The following is a 19,304-nucleotide window of genomic DNA, read 5'->3' as shown; positions in this document are numbered from 1 at the left end:
TATATAGCCATTTTTTAAGTCATGTGGAATGTGGAATTATTGGCCATTATATGCTTACAAAGACAATTATGTTCTTTGTTTTCTTTCCATGTATATCTGACAGATCAGTTTCCAATTATTCTATCCTTAACATGATCTGCCTTCACATTTCTCATCAGGAAACCCATGGATATATATATATAAACACACACACACACACACACACACACATTAACCAGTAAAATACCTATGCTCCCATATCCAAGGCCAAATAACAGAACATTAATACATAACGTCTGACTTTTATCAAGGATACAAACATGTTAAGACAGATGAGGCTAAGCCAAGAATTTAGCAACATACTCAAAATTATACTAGAATCATAATTTGCAATATACAACTATACACAATGTACATCAAAAGATAACCAAAGGAGGTTGCTAAGAACTTTCCACTCTGGGTCTGGAACTAATAGTGATGAGCAGGTAAGTGAAACAGCTTCCTACCCCCCCACACTACCTTCTCTCAGTACACTGTGGTGATTAGTAAAACTCCTTTGGGTAACCATTCGTCAGCCTGAAGTTTTCTCTATTCATGTAGGGGGCATAAGGGTCGTCAGGATAGAACCTCATTCTCCTCCAATACCGTGTCACCTGAAGAATAAGTTATAAAGTTACCTAGGGATACCTGTGATGTGAACAAAATTAAGGGTGAGGGTTTTGTGAGTGGAAATGGTTTCTCCATTGAGGGAAGGTAAAGGAATAAACTGGAGGGTATCAAACTACAACATATAAAGGAATGAAGAGAACACAATGGTGTGATATAGTGCATCTCTGCAAAGAAAGGAATAAAGAATATGGGTTTCTTCTAACACTATTCAGTTTAGACTCTTTCTCTATGCATTATAAACACCAAATAAAATACCCACCATTTTATCCAACATATAGGATTGTGTTGCATTGCAGAAAACATGCGTCTTGCACCGACGTCTCTGGGCAGGAGATTTCTTCCACATTCTCTTTCTGGCACCTGCTCGAGCCCTGATCCAAATGCCTTGTGTTCCCCTGGAACAAGGTACCCATTAACGGAGGTAGACACCACAGCACAAAACACTAGTTCATAATTTGTTGTGGAAAATGACACACAAAGGAAAAATGTATGAACTGAGAAGAAAGAAATTCACTAAAATTATATGAAAGCAGCACATAAGAAAAATGGAAATGTGGATAAAGCTTCTTGCATGATTTTTCATTTTTCAAGACTACAAATAAGGTCTAGGATTGAACGTCTGGTTCAGCTGAACACAAATCATAGTCCAACACAATACTTCCAAAAGGCATTAATGTAACACTGTAATTTGGTTCATCAATTTTTTGTACTATTTTAAGCTGCATGTCAGTGAATAACAGACTTTGGTCTCACCAATGGAGTCTCTTGAATCGCTTCAAAACAGGCTTAACAGTCTTCCTCTTGCCCTTCTTCCATGACCACTTGACCACAGAGCGGCTGGGGGTGGCACCCGCAGAGGGCAGGGCAAGAGGTGCCAAGTTGGTCAGGATTGGCATCACTCCATATTTAGTGTTAGCTGGCTGGAATCTGGAATGATGCACTAATGAAATCTGGAATGATGCACTAATGAAAGCTGGAATTTGGAATGGTGTGCTTAAGAAAGCAAGACAATGGCATGCAGAAAATAGAAAGCTCAAGAGCTGTGAGAAAAAAAAACAGCAAGAGTTAAACACACCACTGAACTAGAATTTTACTCAAAAATTTGCAGGTTGAAAAAAAATCAATTACCAATTGCAAAAAGATAATTTGGTGCCCTTCATAAATTTATTTAATTATGATGATGAAAGACAACATTGCAGCTATGAAGAGCTTAAATCTATATGTCTATATGTGGATCATCAAATACAAAGCCACAAACTTTGGAATAGAAATATCCTACATAAAATAAAACAATCCAATGTACGTATTTATGACTGGATTGATTACAGACAGCCAGAGGTGGGAATAAATTATAGTGTGGGAAGCAAAGCATTAAAAGTACACACTTTATAACAGCAGTGGCTAAGGTGGCAAGGTTTTAGATCCTGCCTACCAATAACCTGGCTAAATGAAACCAATTTATATTCACATTCAAGACGAACTTTCCATCCCAGAACAATACCATGATTATATTAGACCAATATAGTCTGTAACATACCCAGAAACGCCCTTCAGTGACAGGTGAGTTGTCTGCCTCACACCAGTGCTGTACTGACACGCCAAATTCTGGCTGGACACAGTGGCACTGGCTCTTAGAAGTGCACTAAATGTCTCCAATGGAGTGGCCTGAACAGCAGGTCTGAGGGCACAAGTGACCACCCTGCTGTGTGCCGTAAGCCGGCACAACGACCGTAGCATCTGCAGAGATTAAAGTTACACATATAGTGTACCATATTTAACTAGACTTTGTTGGCATACATATTGCTGTCCTATTGCTGATTATGAAAATCAGTTCACAAACACAGTCATGATAGTAGGGTGTGAATATTCAACCAGTCACAGCAAAACTGGTTCTGAGGCACAAGTGGTTATATCATGATGTCAAGCACCCAGCATGCAGGTACACGGCAGCACCACGTGATGCATGAATGCTTCCTTCTAAATCAAACATTATTTAACCACACTCCTAATTGTAATACGAATTATCTTTCCACAAAGTGCTGAAAGTAGAACACTGCAGTTTTCTGCCTAGCTCTTGTTATATTGTATTCTGATCATAATTCCTGTAGGTAATCTGCCGGTAACACACACACACCTTTCATATTCCAATGAGTAATAATCTATTCACACATGTAATTAAACACAATTTGTGCAAACTGACCTGCCACAGTCTTCAGATACAAAGGTAAAAGACAAACGAGGCACCCCGTGTTTACCTTCCTGTGTTGTGCTTCCCTGAACAGGTTCCCTCCTTTGGCCCTCTCCCCCAGCCTCTCTCGCTCCCCCTCTTCACCAATTTCAGCCGTTATACATATAAAGGAAAAAAAAAAAAACTTATCGTACCATTTATCAACTAGATTAAACACTCAAAAAATCCCAGTACTATTGTGGAAGCTGGACGGCGAAACGTTTAAGGATACAAAGCAGAAACAAAACCATGGATTCTGCTAGGAGTCTTTTTCTTCCTACCCTCTAAGGATGTGATATGAATAAAAAGCTGAAGAAAACACGGGAGGAGTGGAAACTGCGGTTGCTGTGATGTGAGACAGATTGCCAGTAGTAGAGAGAATGCGTTATGTCAGGATATAAGGAATTTTGTCATCAAATGTTTCAACTACTTATCTCTTAATTATTACAGCTCTATGGGAAACTGATAGGGATTTTAAGGCTTTTTCCATGATGTGATCGCTCAGCAGGGATTCCACATCGTCAGTGGAGAAAAAGACCAATGAGAACTCTAGTTATCTTTTGTGGTCTTTGAAAGCGGTCGTAATGAAAGGCCAAAGAGCTTAAGAACAGGCTCCAAAACTGTTTTTTTTTTTTTTTTTTTTTTTGGTATTTGTGGGTTTCTTTTTTCCCCCGTAGGTCAAAAAACGTATTGTCATATCAGGAAACGTGTCATGATGTTATTTCCTACCCTATCAATAAGGAAAAAATAAAAAAATATATATAAAAAATGGCCAATTATCTTTTGTGGCCTTTGAAAGTAGTTGTAATGAGAGCTTAAAAGAAGTAAAGAACAAGGGCCAAGATTTGCATGCATTGCATTGGAAATAGTGGATGTATTTGTGGGTTTCTTTTCACCCGAGGTTTCAAGAGCAGGATGAACCAACGTGGCCTCGACTCCGCGCAGTCGTGACGTCCACAGCTGATACAGAACATAAACAACAAAGTTCTCTTCGAAAGAATGACTCCCTCAGCATATCTTCCACTTTTCTGCTGACCGTGACGCTGAAAAGGAATTGAGATGCGCCCAATGTAGATTACGTCACCTGCTCGCCATCACCTGATTCAGAAAACTTAGGCACGGAACACGAAATCACGAATAAGTTTGCTAGTCGGTAAGTACTGCTTCTCTTGTGCAATAATGGGTAGTGGGTGTATACTGGCTGGTTATTATTGTTTGCCCTACGCCTTTCAAGTCATGTAAACAACACTAACTTGTATACTTGCTCATAACATTGTTGGGGGGAGCTGGGCACTTCACCCTGTTCACTGGTGAAGGTCTGGTGCCAGCTGTGGTTGACATTTACCACATCGCGGCCTCACATTGCCACCTTGAGTCTTTTGAATTTCTGGTAATTGTCATGGCTTCTCTTTTTTCGTCTCATTTTAAAACCAAAAAAAACATCATGGAAGCCTAGAAAAAGAGAGAGAAAATAAGGTTGGGAATAGATCCAAGATACAAATAAGCCTGCATACGGTACATGCTCAACGTTGTTCACTGTGTACATTTCACCATGCTCACTATTTTTTTATTGTTGCACAAGATTGAGGAGATTGTGTGTTCGGTGGCAGTTAAGGGATTATATATGGCAGTTTTGTGATGTTCAACAGAGTTCAGGCAATGCACCTTGAGTCAGTTGCTCTTAATATTAATTTTGTATGCATATTAAAATTTCTTCATCCATTCTTTGAACATACACTCTCAGCATTTATATAATTCTCTTATCTCTTAGTTTCCTGTTTCTTTTTTTCTGTATCTACTATGTTCAGTATCTTCTTTGGTTTTGTTTCATCATCATGTAAAGGAAATAATGTATGTTGTGGGAAAATATGAGTCAAGCATTGTCTGCAGTTTTATGCATGAAGTATGCAAACGGACTGAATTTCTATATGTGTATTGGGTACATGCACTCTTGATCCATTTGTTATTTATGGATTTTAAAATAGTTGGTGGTTGCCATGATAGAAAAAAAAAAAACTTCATATTTATGATGATTTATCTTGTCACTTTTTACTCACCAGTCAACTTTCACATCTGGATGTTAGAGTGTTCCAGCATTTGGTGAGTCCCATGGATGGGTTCAGGCATCACAAGTATGATTGCTTAACAGATGTGAACTCAGTTGTAAAAGATGATAAAAATTCATTACGCTAATTGAGATGCAATACTTGGACGACGTTAGAATTTCATGAACTCAATATATGTGAAGAGGAAAATTAGTAAAATTATAAATTTCTTCCTCAGTTCACAAATAGCTGAGGAACACAAGTGCTGGGTACACGAATCTTGAGATAATGCTGTATTGTGTACTGGTGAGTACGGTATGTGAATTTAATTTATCTGTTTATTTTGTTTATTAACGTATTTCATTCATTCATTCATTCATTGCTAAAAGCTACAGGCTCTTCATGAACACCATCATGTGGAGTGCTGTATGTGGTGGGGTGTTGGGATAGATGAGTGCTTGGTTCTAACAAAACGCATGCAGTGCAAGGTGAATTTCATGTTCCTGTATCAAAAGATGAGCCACAAGCAGTTATACACTGTATAGAAATAGTGAAGTGATTGTCTAAGTCTGCACATGTCCTACTCACTGTGTACTGTGTTGTGACAATGCCTGTATATGCAGCTGGGCTACTTCCACAGATATGTATTGTACATGCTTTATCAGTGGTTGGCAATAAAAATGTATTTTTGAAAGTACATAATTATGGGTTATACAATGCAGCATTAGATTATTATCATGTTCAAGGAATTATAAACTAAATTTTTTTGCAACTAAATTAGAAGGTGTTAAAACTACATATTGCTAAAGAATTTATTTAGATTTTTTTATTTTTTCTCCAGAGGAATATCAATAAGGGATGTCAAAGCCTTCTCGTACAGCATCGGCTCGACTGCGGGCTGACTACATGCGTATCAAGCGTGACCCAGTGCCTTATGTGACTGCTGAGCCTCTGCCCTCCAATATACTTGAATGGTGAGCAACACAGCATATGCTGACTTCATAAACACCCATAGATTTTGATGAAGCAGAACCATAAGTTAAGTATTTTGGTTATAAGGTTATTAATTGATTCATGTTCTCACTGTATAGAGTGAATAGAGCCACATTCTATTCCCAGGCATTATGTGGTGGAAGGTCCCGAAGAGAGTCCATATGCAGGTGGTTTCTACCATGGCAAGCTGGTGTTCCCCATGGAGTACCCTTTCCGGCCCCCTAGCATATATATGATTTCCCCATCAGGACGCTTCAAGACAAATACTCGTCTCTGCCTCTCCATTTCTGACTTCCACCCAGACACATGGAATCCTGCTTGGTCTGTGGCCACCATTTTGACAGGACTCCTCTCCTTCATGGTGAGTAATTCACAATTCATGCAGTGCAGCTTACACAGCACAGGTGTTATTTATTGTCAATTTGTTTTACTTGTGTCTGAAGGCCACACTGTCAAAAGCATCCTTTCTTTCATTATGAATGTTCCTTTGGCTCTTTAATTTCATTCTATAGCTTAATTGTTAGGATGCAGAGTGCAGTATAGGTGGTTGATTTTATTACAGGGTTTCAGAAAGATGCATGATATCAGAATTTATGTTGCTCGTTTTAGTTTATAATGGCAGTATTTATTTACTGAAGTCGTGATGATTACATATTTCTGAATATTTTTTAATTAGTATATTTGTCAATATGTTTGATCATAAGTAACCTGATGTAAATTGGCATTTATGAAAGAAAGGAATATTAATAGAGATAATAGGTATAGCACTGTTCATATGCAAAAGCTGACTATAATAGAAAATCTCTTTACACACAGCTGGAAGAATCTCCAACGTTTGGCAGCATTGAGACAAGTGATTCTGAGAAGAGACTATTGGCCCAGCAGAGTTTAAGCTTTAACCTTAAGAACAAAATCTTCACTGAATTGTTTCCAGAAACTACTGAAGTAAGTTGTTTTCCATCTCATTATAAAGAAGCTCCTAAATTATCTTACATGTCACCCCCTTTGGGTTGTAACAAACTTGACCTCCCCAACCCACTACTGTACTGTATCAGCAGGTCAAAGTGTTTTGACAAGTTGCTCTGTTACATGTGCAAAACTTATAAGGAAAGCTGAACTAATAGAAAGCAGATTAGAGTGACTAATAGAATTGTACTTTGTATGGGTGTAAGGACAGGTACTTGTTATACAAGAACAAGGAAAATAAGGAAAGTTGCAAGAAGCCATCAGGCCTTCATGTGGCAGTCCCCATATAAAGCATGCCTATATCTTTCCACCCTTCATTCTATCCATTATTCTTGGAATAATTTCACTATAAACTTTTTAAATAGTGATGTTTGGGTTGATGACTCCACACTTCCCCACTATTATCTTCACATTCCCTGCTGCCCAGTTTGGGAACCACTGCATTATAAGATTATTTATTATGTATGTTTTAGATTTACATCTGTATCTGTTTAGGGTTTAATTGTCTTAGTAATTTATTCTGTGGTATCTTCAATGACAGAAAATTGAGAACAAATTGGCCCAGCGAGAACGGGAGTTGGCTGAGAGAGCCCGGGCAGCTGAGAGTGGGAGGCCGTGTGACCAGGACCCAGCCAGCAACGACAGCAGTAAGCAGAATGTGGACAGCAGCCAGATGTCTGCCCTGACCAATCTTCTTATTGTGGTTGGCTTTGCCTTTTTTGCCTGGACAGTTTCTTACATTGTGTCAACGTTAAATGAAGAAGAATGATAGTGCTAATTATGGTGCAGTATTGTAACGTTTTGTTGTAACAGATATGTATTGCACTTGAATAAAGAAATTATATACAATTTAGCTTATATAGATAAATCTGCATATTGTGCTATACATCATTCATCAGTTGTATTTCCTTCAGGTACGTTGTCATCGTGAAATTAAAAGCATTATGTTGTGGTGATATGTATGAATATTCACACATCATTCATTTATTTTTTTATTTATACTTCATCTTTCTACACATAGTCCTTCTTCAACAACCCTTCATGATAACTTTAGCCAATCATGTGTGTGATGGAGATAAGAAGTATGTGTAATACATAGTATTTTGTCAACTTGTTATATATGTCCTTCAGTATAAGAAATACAGAAGATGAGTGTTGTGTCAACATTTTCCCTTTCTATACCTTGGACTGTAATTTCCCTCCTGCTCGGTCTGTTCCTTCTACTTTTTGATAACTGTAAGGACGAGCAAGAGAGTGAAGAAAGTTTGAAAGGTTATCTCTCAGGCACCAGTTGATAAATACTGCTCTTGAATCTGTTACATCAGATATAGATATCATAACACAATTTTATCAGGGGTCACATTTCTTTGGTGGGATATGGCACCAGGGATGTTGTGGCATCAGAACCATAGGAGTCACTTACTGTAGTTCCTCTTCATGCATTTTCTCATCTTGTGAAGGTTAACAAAGAGTATGTGTTGTCTCAGATTAATCATTGCACTTCTTCTGATTTCTAGTGTATGACTGTTGGGTTGTTGTCCTTTCTAGGGCACATGAATAAGCAGGAATTATTTAAAACCACAATCTTTGTATGTGCAGTAATTGAGATTTAATTTGAATGAGACATCCACAGAGCAAATTGTACATATATTTTTGTGAACCTGCTGAATGGGTAATAGATTTTTTTCTGTAGAGTTCAAGTTGTTTGATAGCCTGATGTGACAGTTTGTTATGTATCAGGAGGGAACACTGCCTTGGTGCACACTATGCAGCCACACTGTATCAGGAGGGAACACTGCCTGGGTGCACACTATGCAGTCACACTGGAAGAATACTCCTACTGTATTCCCTGCATACTGTAAAAGGTGATTGAAAAGGACAGGACAATGGAACCAGCAACATCCTCTTCTGCATTTTTATTCTTAAAAACAGGGTGAAACAGGATCTTAGCAAATTTGCTAAAGGAGACCACAACTTGCCATGTAGGTATATATAGGTTAAGTGACTTAAGCAGAATTAGAACAGAATGATCTCATTGATATTAAGCAAAGTCTTAAGTCATGGAGCATAACTTGTTGGAGATAATGCTTGGGGTTTGCAGTCATGTTATACCTATATTTTGGTTTATTTGGTAAGGAACTTCTTCAATAGTCATTTGGTCACTGGAGAAAGAGGGATGACAGTGTAGCAAGATTATGCAGAGAGAGAGAGACTTTGCCTTAATTTCTTGAACACCCATAACTCTAGTATAAATTATTGGTAGTGGTGATATACTAGTAGTAGTAGTAGTAGTGGCAGCAGCAGCAGTAGTAGCAATAGTAGTAGTGGCAGCTGCAGCAGTAGTAGTGGTAGTTATGGTGGTAGTGATGGTAATATTAGTGCCAGAGGCAATAAGATCAACAAGGAATCACATTTCTTTCAGTGCCACACTGACATGAAATGTGGCAAATTATTTCCTTAGAGTTAGTGAAAAGAGACATGTAGTGCCCGTAGATTTTCTGCTTTGAAAGAGTTCATTAGGAATGCTTGAAATGTCTTACTAGTAACAGTTGGTTTCTTATCTTTGTATTTCCTGTTTATAATGGGTTCTTCATTAATAACGCTGTTCTTTTGTAAATCTGATTGTCTTCATTATTACCGTGTTTACTTTAATCCAAGGCTCTTTATAACGAACTATTTATTCAGTTTCCTTAATAATATGACCCTTGGTAACGAGCAATTCCTTGTAAATAAATTCTCTAGTTAACCCTTGATTGATGATTTGATAGATAATGATAGAGGAAGAAGAGGCAGGCTGAAGAAAAGATGAAAAGACTTTTGAAAAAGGTTAGTGAGGAACAGTGAGCCCACATGAACGTAGGAGGGGCTCCAGAAGAATCTTAAACTGCTGATTATGACTGAAGTATTTCATGAGTCAATGCGAATTATTTTACCAAGGCACTGAACAGTTTGAACTACACGCTTTTTGGTCACAGTGATGTCTTCCGTAATTATATTTTCAGCATGCCCTATAGCATCTCAGAAAGTTTGATAGGAAGACAAGGCCATCAAAGTTAGTTAATTATAGCCTGTTGTTAACTGTTGACCAAATCTTTGCTAATATATCTAAGGGAGAGTCAGATCGGCTCCTTTGTTGTTGTTGTTTCAGTAGAAATGAAAGCAATACATATAAATATAATGAATAGTTAATGAATGTGGGCGGCTAAGATTGGGGAGTTTAGTGAGAGGAGAGCCAGGCGGGCTGACTAGAGACGACGGGCGTCGCCGTCGGGCTGGTAGACACGTGTGGCTTGTGCAGGTGGGTGGTGGTGGACCTGGTGTGTCTGACTGATACCATTGACTGCCAGTAACTACTAGCATAGTGAAACTAATATTAGCTTATGGTTATATTGATTCAATCAGGCAGTGTAAGCAATCCACATGCAGTCATGCCTAGGGAATGTGATTGTGGTTCCTCAGCTTGACGCTTGAACTACCTAATGACACGTTGCTGGTCTTGTGCGACAGGTCACCATGGTGTACTTCGTGTGTTCCACGTGTGGCACCTGCCTGAAGAAGAACCAGGTCACCACGCACTGGTTCAAGTGCAAGAGGGGCAAGAATGTGTCGTGCATGGACTGTGGCAAGGACTTCTGGTGAGTGCTGTCTGTGTGGTGGCTGTATGTTGTATGATGTATTGCCCTTGCTGTGGCTTTTTAAGCTCCCGTGCAGGAAGCTTGAGGGACGTGCTCATGTATAGTCCCCATCATTTGATCATAACATTAGGATAGGGAAAGCAAACACGTTCCTAAATGTTAATTGGTGAGGTTTGGCTCCCCTAACCCCCTCCACCAACTCTGACCTCCGGCTGTGTTATTCTCTTGCCCCTGTGACAGCGGGTAATTTTTAAAAACTAATTTAAGCTGAACATTAACCAGCATGACTTCTACTTTGGATCTCCCAAAGTTGAGCTGTCAGTCATGCGGTTTCCTGCCAGGCAAGGTGAACCAGTAGCTGCTGCACTTCAGCTTTGGTCACAAAACAATGAGTCTCTGAAAAGTAAATTTAACTAATTATTATAAGATCTTAGTTTGGGCATTTTCAGAATCATACAAACTAAGTTAAAAAAAAATCTTTATATCATGCCTGCTAAAACTTACTTGATATACCTTACCTTTGATACCTTTGAAGTATTTAGTCAGTTAGTGATGCAGCTGAGATGGGCCTCCACTGTAACCAGACAACTCCCTGTCCTCCATGGTCCAGTGTAGTAGACTATTGGAGCTTGGGTATCCTGGTGGTGGTAGTTGGTCTGGAATATTGGCCAGCCATATATCCAAGTGGTGATACGCCACTCATATTTCTTGAGTTTCACAGGGATGCAGTAAAAGAGTAAGGGCCCTCTAGGTAAAACTGTGGTGCAGCAGTGATTGGATTCTAGGAGGTGATCCAGGAGTGGTCCTCACATAGCATAATCTTCCTCTCTTTGAGTGGGTTTGTTCCTGCAGGTTTATGTAAAGTACCCTGTCTGCCAGAATCTTCCAGACATAGATTATGGCATATCTTTCCCTTCATCTCTGGAGTGAAAGTAGTTGCAGTTTCTTGATTCTTTCCCAGTAGTTAAGATGTTGAATTCCCAGATTATGGCATATCTTTCTCTTCATCTCTGTAGTGAAAGTAGTTGCAGTTTCTTGATTCTTTCCCAGAAGTTAAGATGTTGAATTCCCTGGATCTTGCTTATAAATGTTCTTTGGGGAATTTCTAGAGCATTGATTTCAGATCTTTTGCTTGGTGACCAGAGCTGACAACAGTATTCCGAACGTTGACACACCAGAGACTTCCACAGTCAACATACTCTCTCCACTCCTAGTATGGAAGGTCCATAGGATCCAGCCTGACAACTGTCTTGCTGTGGCTGTTATTTTAGTGATGTGGTCAGAGAAGGTAGCATCATTGTTCATACCCACACCTAGATCTTTTACTACATTCTTGGCTACTATTTCTTGTTGGCTGCAATAGTATTTTGTTGAGCTTTTCAGTGCTTCCTCATGTCAATGTCGTAGAAGCTCAAACTTGTTTCTGTTGAGGACCATGTCATTATTTTCTGCCCATTCTAGGATCTTGTTTAGGTCTTGCTGTAGTAGGTGTGCATCTTGTGAGCAGATTTTCTTCATTACCCTAGTATCAACTGCAAAAGATGTTGCTATTGAGCCCTAGTATCAACTGCAAAAGATGCTGCTATTGAGTGTGTCAGGTTCTGATCTGTCTCCTATCATGAGGAAAAGCAGAGGGTCCAAGACCAAGCCCTGTAGGACACCACTAACAACACTGCTGGCATTTGATGGTTTCCCTTGGACGATTAGTCATTGCTTTCTATTTGTGAGGAAGCTGTGCAATCATTCTCCTGTAACTTAAGTTATTTAAAATTACCCAAATTTTTCTTACCACTACATTACTCTTCAGTTCTGGGAAAGTCTTGAGTATTGTTATGGTCATAGTTCATGTGTTTGGTAGTAAAAATGGAAATCATTGAGATACTTTTATTGGTTTTGGTATCCTGTATCCTTTATTGGTTTTGGCAATGTTATTTTGAGTGTTATCCTGGGGCTGCCATGGTACAGTGGGACCATGTTTGCTTTCAAGGCCAAGGTTTCCTCAGGAGCTTGGGTTTGAATCCTGGCCTTGGTCTGAAGGTAGGAAGAGCATCCACTTGGGTTAACAGTTACCAAATGCCAAATCCAAAGTCCTTTGTTAAGAGGCACTGTCCTATCCCTGACAGATTAGGGAAACCGGACATAAAAAAATCAATAAATAGATTTTAATAAGAAATAAGTGATAACATGTGTATACTTCAGAGAAAATTTGTTGGTTGTTTCTTTCAAAATGTTTCTCAGATTGTGTCCAAAGTGTCACATCATACACAGAGAAACAAATACAGTAGTTTATAACATATGCTCTTCCACAGGGGAGAAGACTATGCCAACCATGTGAAATGCATATCAGAGGATCAGAAGTATGGGGGAAGCAACTATGTTTACAAGGAGAATAAAGGAGAGAAGAAGCAAGAGGAATGGGTAATGAGAATCAAGGAAAAAGTGGCCAACTCCCAAAACATGGATCCACAGTTGAGGGGGTTGTTGCAGAATATCATCTACTTTACTAACATTCCCCGCAAGGAGGCCAAATTTAGGGTAAGAGATGCTAGAGAAGAAATGGCAATTGTTGTAGGTTCATCTCTGGCTGTTTGTCTTTGTTTTAATTACTACTAATAAAAATGCACTCTTAAAATTTATGGAACTTGATATGGTAATTAGGGATGAATTGAAATCGGAATCATGATAAAGATGGGATAAAGTAATCTATTTGGTTGTGTCAGACCTCTGCTGCATTACTCATGTGGCTGATTATATCTTAGTTTTCATACATTTGTCCACTTTTTCATTTCAGAACTTTATGAGGAGTTCTTGCAGGGTGAATAATACGAAACTAGTGGATAAAGTGTGGGAGGTTTTCAAAGATGCCAACTCCAAAAATGACAATATCACTACTACTAATGGTGCTAAGAATGGTGTGACAGAATTAAACAATAGTGACAAGAAAAGCACTGGTGAAATTATTCAGGAAACACATAATGAAACAGACATTAATTGTAGTAATGGTACTGCAAAGCTGAACAAAAGGGAAAGGAAGGAGTTGAGGAGAGAAAAGCAAAATAAGAAGTCCAAGAAAGATAAGCATGGTTTACACAATAATGATACAAAATCCGAAACTCAGAGAAAGATCAACAATGAGGAAGCAGAACCTAATTTAGAAACTGCAGAGCCAAAAAAGAAAAAGAAGAAGAAAAGGAAAGGAGATGATTCATTAGTGGAAGAGGAGCAGGTCAAAGAAACAGTTGAGCCAAAGAAGAAGAAAAAGAAGAAAGGAAATGATTTGCAAGAGGAAAGCATTCTTATCACCAATGAAAACCATGTCATGCATGAAGAAAATGAACAAGCACAGCCACATCCCACATCAGTCTTCAAGTGGACTGTTGCCATCAAAAAAGTTCTCCAGGATGCCCCTGAGGAAGGCTTGAAGGTCAGTAAGCTGCAGAGGAAGGTATTTGCCCTTTACTATGCTGCCCATGGGGAAGATGTAAAATCTAAAGCAGAATTAATACCTATATTGCATAAGAAATTAAATAAAAGAAATAATTTTGTAATGTTCAAAGATAAAGTTAAATTACAAAAACTGTAGGTATAGTTTTTGTTGATTAAGCTAAGCAGATTGATGTACGTACCTGAAAAGGATTATTATGATTTCAGTTATTTCATACTGGCAATGCCTTCAGGAAAGATTTAGCAGGGTAACATGTACTGTATGGAATGGTTATTCAAGGAAATGAATAGCTGGTTGGCAAAGTGCACTTTCATCACTTTTCATTTGAATTGGTTTGAATGTTGTTACCATGATGGCAGAATTAATTGTATGATGCTTAGCTATTTTTCAAATATTAAACTGCATGTTTGTAATGCCAACATCCATCACTGATGCATCAGCACCATTCCAGTGTAGTGAAGCTGTAATTCAGTATTGCCCTTCAGCAAGTAATCTCCACACAATTGTGAGACGTTAATTTGTGGATGTCAGGCTCACACATTTGGAAGATTATTTAACTTGCATTAAATTGGAATTTTAGTTCTTTTTAGCATCTGACTAGTTCGTTTTCCTTTTCTTGTTTATTATTATTATTAATATTATTACTATTATTTATTTTTATTTATTTATTTATTATTTATTTATTTTTTTTTTTCTTGTATTCCTCAAATTAGGAGTTTGTTTTTAATGTGTTCTACACATTGATGGGTTTCAGTTACTAGCTCTGTGTTTGCTTTTGTTTTTAGAATAAATCAATTTTAAGAATGAATTTGTATAAGTACTCTTGAGTTTTTTTAAGTGTTTTAAGTGAGACAGTGTGCTCAATTGCAGCAGCAGCAGCAGCAGCTCACCATAAGGCTGCTTGCTGTGTCTCTGGCATTTTACTGAAGGTCAGCAGCAGCTTATTGGTAATATGTATTTTTATGTAGTATGGTACAATTTGGGTGTTTCACTGTACATCTCAGTAAATCACAGCCTGATAAGTGACCGTGATGTAACTTGGCAGACTTTAGGAATGCATCACTAGGTGCTGCTTGTATACTGAGATGGAATTATATCAGTGGAAGTTACTGATTGATCTTCACATTATTCAGCTCCTGGATTCATTTTATATTTACTGATGGATTTGTACCAGATCATTAATGCTGAGTGTCCAAGATTGTATTAACAGGCTGCAGAAGAAAATTTAACAATTTTTGGTTAACTTTTCATGATTTATAACCTATAAATAAAAGTCAAGATTGGTAAATTTTTTATTTCTACATAGATGGTGCACAATTAGCAAAATCTAAGGAGAAACAGAGAAATTAAAAATATGGATGAATGTTTATTAAAAGGTTCTGCTAATCCATTGGAATTGTTTAAAACATAGATAAGCCCGGGATTCCTTAGGCCTGGAATAATAATGCAAGGTGATCAGCAGTATCACAAAGCATTCTGAGAGTACTTGTATCATCCCAGAACTACCTGCTGATGATAATTTTCATGTAAATAAGTCTCACTCAATGTTAATAATACATTTTGGGGGAATGAGCCTCAAAAGTCTTTGTAATACACTTGGGGTTAGTTCTGTAAAAATTGTTTAGAAGTCAAACTGAAGAACATCAGAGTCAAATAGCAGGCATTTAATGTTGCATATGAATGCCTGGAAAGATGGTGGCATTGATGGTGGTGATGGTGATGGCTATAACAGACCAGTGACTTTTCACATTCACCTCTGCAAAATCAGTGCTGTGCATTGTGTTAAGCCCTCAGCCTTGCCAGTTCACTCTCTCCAGTATTTTTATTTACTTTTTGAAGACTTAACATTTTTAGAATTTCAAATTTCATTTGTATATAGATTCATGACAATTCAGCATGGAATAATTTTGGTTTATTTACAAATTTGATCTCGTGTAAAAGTTTTTTGCATGAAACAAGAACCTAGAGGGGTGAAAGTTTCCAGTATTCTCAATACCTAGAAAAAGCAAGAAATGAGGAGCAAGATTCAAGTGATATTCTTAATACTGCAGTATTGTGCTTCTTGAATATGCATCCAGTATCATAATGGTCAACAAACAATATTATGAAGGTTTTTTTTATCATCATCGTGATGCAGAGCAAGAGACTGAATCTGCAGGAGTCATACAACTGGCAGCTTCATCATGATGACATCCAGGCTGCTACCTCACAACTGATCCAGGATTTCTTACCAAGAATAAGAACCCTTTGCTTTGCAAGACTTATACCCTTCAATCCTTTCCTTGTGATTCCTAGCAGTTTCTCAAGCTGAGACATCAATGAAAGGGTTCTGAATGGAAAGCCACAAGGACAATATGAAGAATGTGATGGAGTAGCTGGTCCCATTTCCAAAAGATGACTTCAAGAAATGTTTCTAACAACAAAAAGTCTGCTGTTCTGAGGGTGTGGAATCACAAGATTAGGAGATGGAACCCCTACAGGTAAGCTACTTTTTTTTCCTAATGTCAAATACAGTAGAATCCTGAATGATATAGGATTAAATAGTTAAAGTGGTTAAAAGGAAAAACTTGACAAAAACAAGTTACATGACCCACACAGTTAAGGCACTGACTGCTTACAAGATGCATTTGCTTATTCAAAACTTGAAAATTTGACTCTCAAGATGATTGTCTCATGGATTAGGAGCTGAAAGTTCCCTCGAGTATACTGCTACCTTAGTACTCGAGAAGCACTTACCTGTAGCAAGTAATTTTGATGCTGTAAAGCGCACAGTAAACATGCTATAAGGAAAATAATGCATGAGTGTATTTTACTCAATTATTAAAGTAAAATGGGGTGTTACACAGTCTTTGTGTTGCATTGTTTACAGATGTGACATAACATCCCAGGGTACTATCCAATGCTTCACCAGTCTCATCTAATGACAACATGCACCTCAATGGATTTGTCTGAATTTGCACTGGGAATAACAATAGCAAGGGATGCATCATCACTTTTGTCCATTTCCACCACATATTGGTTTAAATAATATAGTAACAAGTTTACTGGTCTTTGGTGGGGACATTGCCTGGTTGCACACTTTGTGGCCAGGCTGAAAGAATACTGCCACTAAATTCCCTGCATGTTATAAGAGATAATAATGAAAAGGGACGGAGCGAAGGAGTTGGGAATTTTCCCCTCAGTATTTCTATTCTTATTTATGACAAAGGGGATGATGTATTGTTTAGGCTGCTTCTCCTCCCAGGGGACTGTCAGCCTTACTTTCATATTCTTAGGTAGATTAAAAAATTGTTGGCAATTATAAAATCAATATTTAGTAAATATTTACAATCATAAATAACTATCAACTACCATATTCTCTTCAGCTTTACCATTAAAGCTATGGCACCATGAAATAATTTAATTCAATTTTAGGCAGGAAGGACTTACAAGACTTAACAGTTTTTTTTCCTGAGCAAGAACCACACTTGGTACACACCAAAATTGTAGGATCAAGGAAGAAGTGATGTAACAGGTTCTCAGACCCTGCCAGCTTCACCAGCTACACCTCTACCTACAGCAATACAGTTTGGAGCCATTCCTTTAAATCAACACCATCATCTGCTTCTTACAAAGTACGGTCTCACACAAACCATTACAAAATTCTTAATCTTTTTATACATAATTGGTGTTAGGTAATATTGTGAGCCAGCCAATAAATCGTCAGTTTTCAACCAATAAATTGTCAGTTTTCAACCATTCAGGTTCACTTTGGTTTTCATCCATCTCAATTTAACTGAACTTCAATGCTAAACCATGACATCTATCACCATGAAAATCAAAGATCATATGAACTGTTCCTCAACATCTGATCTGTGGCAAGACAGCTTCTGACCATTAGCAGTGGCATGATTGACCAACAGGTGATGGTTTATTAGCTCACTCCTGAACAACTTATTGAACATTGCTGTGACACAAAGCAATATTTCTTATAGGTGCTCTCTTAAACACACAGTTATTAGGAAATAGGATCAGTCAGTCATCAACCTTAAGTGAAGGAAATGGACTTCTTTTCAGATCAGACACAATACCAACCATTTCAATCACTTTCCACAATGGCTATTTGATGTATGTACATTTTGTTAACCAATTACAATATGCATTAATCTAATTGTTATAAATTTTATAAAAATTATTTATCATGGTGAAAATAGATGTACTTTTAAAAAATCTAATTACATTCTATTTCTACTTCACTAAAATAATTTGAACAGTGTTTGAACGGTGATAGAATAATATGAAAATAGCAATCTAGAAAAGTCTAACACAGGTTTTAATTTTGCAAAGTAATAATGTGCCAATACTGAAAGAAATCTTTTTGAAAGTCTTAATGCTAGTAAGGAACTATGGCCTGCAACACTGTCTGGTTTACTGGACTAGTCTACAGTAAATACTCAATCAAGCTATGAAAGGTTACTGTCTCCTGTCAAGAGACCCTGAGGAAAAAGACAGACTTTTACTTCACCTATAAATAAATATCAAACTGTCAACTACAAAACCATTCTCTGTTCAATATCAATGATTTTCATTTTACATAATCTTGTGTACTAGTTTTTGTCTTTCAATGACTACAGAAGAATGGGAGAGCAAGCTTCTCTGACTTGACAAAGATATGTGAAGTTCCTGTAGTGGTCCAGCCAACACCTGCTCTGCAGAGAAAAAGAAATGCATCATCATTGTTCATTATCTTGATTTTGGCATTTTATCCTAATTTATGCCTTGAATTAAATTTGTAGCAATGGTCTTTGAGGGAAGGGGATACTAGATTTGTACCAATGGCCTTTGAGGGATGGGGAAAAGACCAAATTGTGGCAATATGAAATATCTTGGTATAAATACCATGTTTTACTGTATATTTATCAGGTCAATATCATCCATGAAAAGTGGAAAGCAAAGACAAGATGTACACACACACACACACACACACACACACACACACACACACGACACTGGAAAAAGAGATAAGATACCAGAGAGAAAGAGAAAAGATATCTGACAAAGAGAGAAGCCAAGAAGACACCAAACGGGAAGAGAGAAGACAAGAAGACACCAAACAGGAAGAGAGAAGACAAGAAGACACCAGATGAGAAGAGAGAAGACAAGAAGACACCAGACGGGAAGAGAGAAGACAAGAAGAAACCAGACAGGAAGTGAGAAGAGACAGACAAGAAGAAACCAGACAGGAAGAGAGAAGAGACAGACAAGAAGACACCAGAAAGGAAGAGAGGAGAGACAAGACAAAAAGACATCAGACTGGAGGAGAAAAGAAAGGTGTAGATTATTGAGTAGTGTGCATCTCTGTTCCT

General features: G+C 37.9%; 4 protein-coding genes across 19 annotated transcripts in view; 2 read left to right on the top strand and 2 right to left on the bottom strand.

Moving 5' to 3' along the window:
• Nucleotides 1-265: 265 nt before the first annotated feature.
• On the bottom strand, nucleotides 266-3,023 carry LOC135104306 (large ribosomal subunit protein bL35m-like). The gene is made up of 5 exons (XM_064011562.1): nucleotides 2,904-3,023; nucleotides 2,186-2,385; nucleotides 1,402-1,575; nucleotides 908-1,043; nucleotides 266-632 (listed from the first exon to the last, which is right to left on the bottom strand). The coding sequence occupies exons 2-5, from the start codon at nucleotides 2,383-2,385 to the stop codon at nucleotides 522-524; spliced, it is 621 nt and encodes a 206-aa protein (XP_063867632.1). The 5' UTR covers nucleotides 2,904-3,023; the 3' UTR covers nucleotides 266-521.
• Nucleotides 3,024-3,771: 748 nt separating this feature from the next.
• Nucleotides 3,772-8,575, top strand: LOC135104305 (ubiquitin-conjugating enzyme E2 J2-like). 3 transcript variants are annotated; one of them, XM_064011559.1, is made up of 6 exons: nucleotides 3,772-4,028; nucleotides 5,159-5,226; nucleotides 5,762-5,894; nucleotides 6,040-6,274; nucleotides 6,730-6,858; nucleotides 7,421-8,575. In XM_064011559.1, exons 3-6 carry the CDS (start codon nucleotides 5,779-5,781, stop codon nucleotides 7,646-7,648), a joined length of 708 nt encoding a protein of 235 aa, XP_063867629.1. In that variant the 5' UTR covers nucleotides 3,772-4,028; nucleotides 5,159-5,226; nucleotides 5,762-5,778; the 3' UTR covers nucleotides 7,649-8,575. The 3 variants fall into 3 exon arrangements, with proteins under 3 accessions (XP_063867629.1, XP_063867630.1, XP_063867631.1); XM_064011560.1 differs by having other exon boundaries at nucleotides 5,159-5,235; XM_064011561.1 differs by lacking the exon at nucleotides 5,159-5,226.
• Nucleotides 8,576-10,026: 1,451 nt separating this feature from the next.
• Nucleotides 10,027-15,247, top strand: LOC135104304 (cell growth-regulating nucleolar protein-like). Its single transcript, XM_064011558.1, has 4 exons — nucleotides 10,027-10,177; nucleotides 10,387-10,514; nucleotides 12,824-13,049; nucleotides 13,306-15,247. Exons 2-4 carry the CDS (start codon nucleotides 10,393-10,395, stop codon nucleotides 14,095-14,097), a joined length of 1,140 nt encoding a protein of 379 aa, XP_063867628.1. The 5' UTR covers nucleotides 10,027-10,177; nucleotides 10,387-10,392; the 3' UTR covers nucleotides 14,098-15,247.
• LOC135104303 (G patch domain-containing protein 2-like) overlaps nucleotides 15,240-19,304 on the bottom strand; it is a 23,988-nt gene continuing 19,923 nt past the window's right edge. For 10 of the 14 annotated variants that reach the window (XM_064011544.1, XM_064011547.1, XM_064011549.1 and 7 more), the window contains one exon: nucleotides 15,240-18,647. The gene's annotated coding sequence lies outside the window, so the exon portion shown is untranslated. The remainder of the gene's footprint in view (nucleotides 18,648-19,304) is intronic. The other 4 variants (XM_064011550.1, XM_064011555.1, XM_064011543.1 and 1 more) reach the window with 1 other exon arrangement.

This window comes from Scylla paramamosain, chromosome 10, assembly GCF_035594125.1.
Source record: "Scylla paramamosain isolate STU-SP2022 chromosome 10, ASM3559412v1, whole genome shotgun sequence".
NCBI classification, from domain to species: Eukaryota; Metazoa; Arthropoda; class Malacostraca; order Decapoda; family Portunidae; genus Scylla; species Scylla paramamosain.
The sequence above is the reverse complement of the archived record's forward strand: the minus strand, read 5'-3'. Positions and strand labels throughout refer to the sequence as shown.

Coding starts and splice junctions, on each gene's coding strand:
- LOC135104306 (XM_064011562.1), bottom strand. CDS start 2,385: ATGCTACGGTCGTTGTGCCGGCTTACGGCACACAGCAGGGTGGTCACT. Junction 1,044..1,401: donor CGATTCAAGAGACTCCATTG/GTGAGACCAAAG, acceptor ACCTTGTTCCAG/GGGAACACAAGGCATTTGGA. Junction 633..907: donor CCTATATGTTGGATAAAATG/GTGGGTATTTTA, acceptor CTTATTCTTCAG/GTGACACGGTATTGGAGGAG.
- LOC135104305 (XM_064011561.1), top strand. CDS start 5,779: ATGTCAAAGCCTTCTCGTACAGCATCGGCTCGACTGCGGGCTGACTAC. Junction 5,895..6,039: donor CCCTCCAATATACTTGAATG/GTGAGCAACACA, acceptor TTCTATTCCCAG/GCATTATGTGGTGGAAGGTC. Junction 6,275..6,729: donor CAGGACTCCTCTCCTTCATG/GTGAGTAATTCA, acceptor CTTTACACACAG/CTGGAAGAATCTCCAACGTT.
- LOC135104304 (XM_064011558.1), top strand. CDS start 10,393: ATGGTGTACTTCGTGTGTTCCACGTGTGGCACCTGCCTGAAGAAGAAC. Junction 10,515..12,823: donor GACTGTGGCAAGGACTTCTG/GTGAGTGCTGTC, acceptor GCTCTTCCACAG/GGGAGAAGACTATGCCAACC. Junction 13,050..13,305: donor GCAAGGAGGCCAAATTTAGG/GTAAGAGATGCT, acceptor TTTTCATTTCAG/AACTTTATGAGGAGTTCTTG.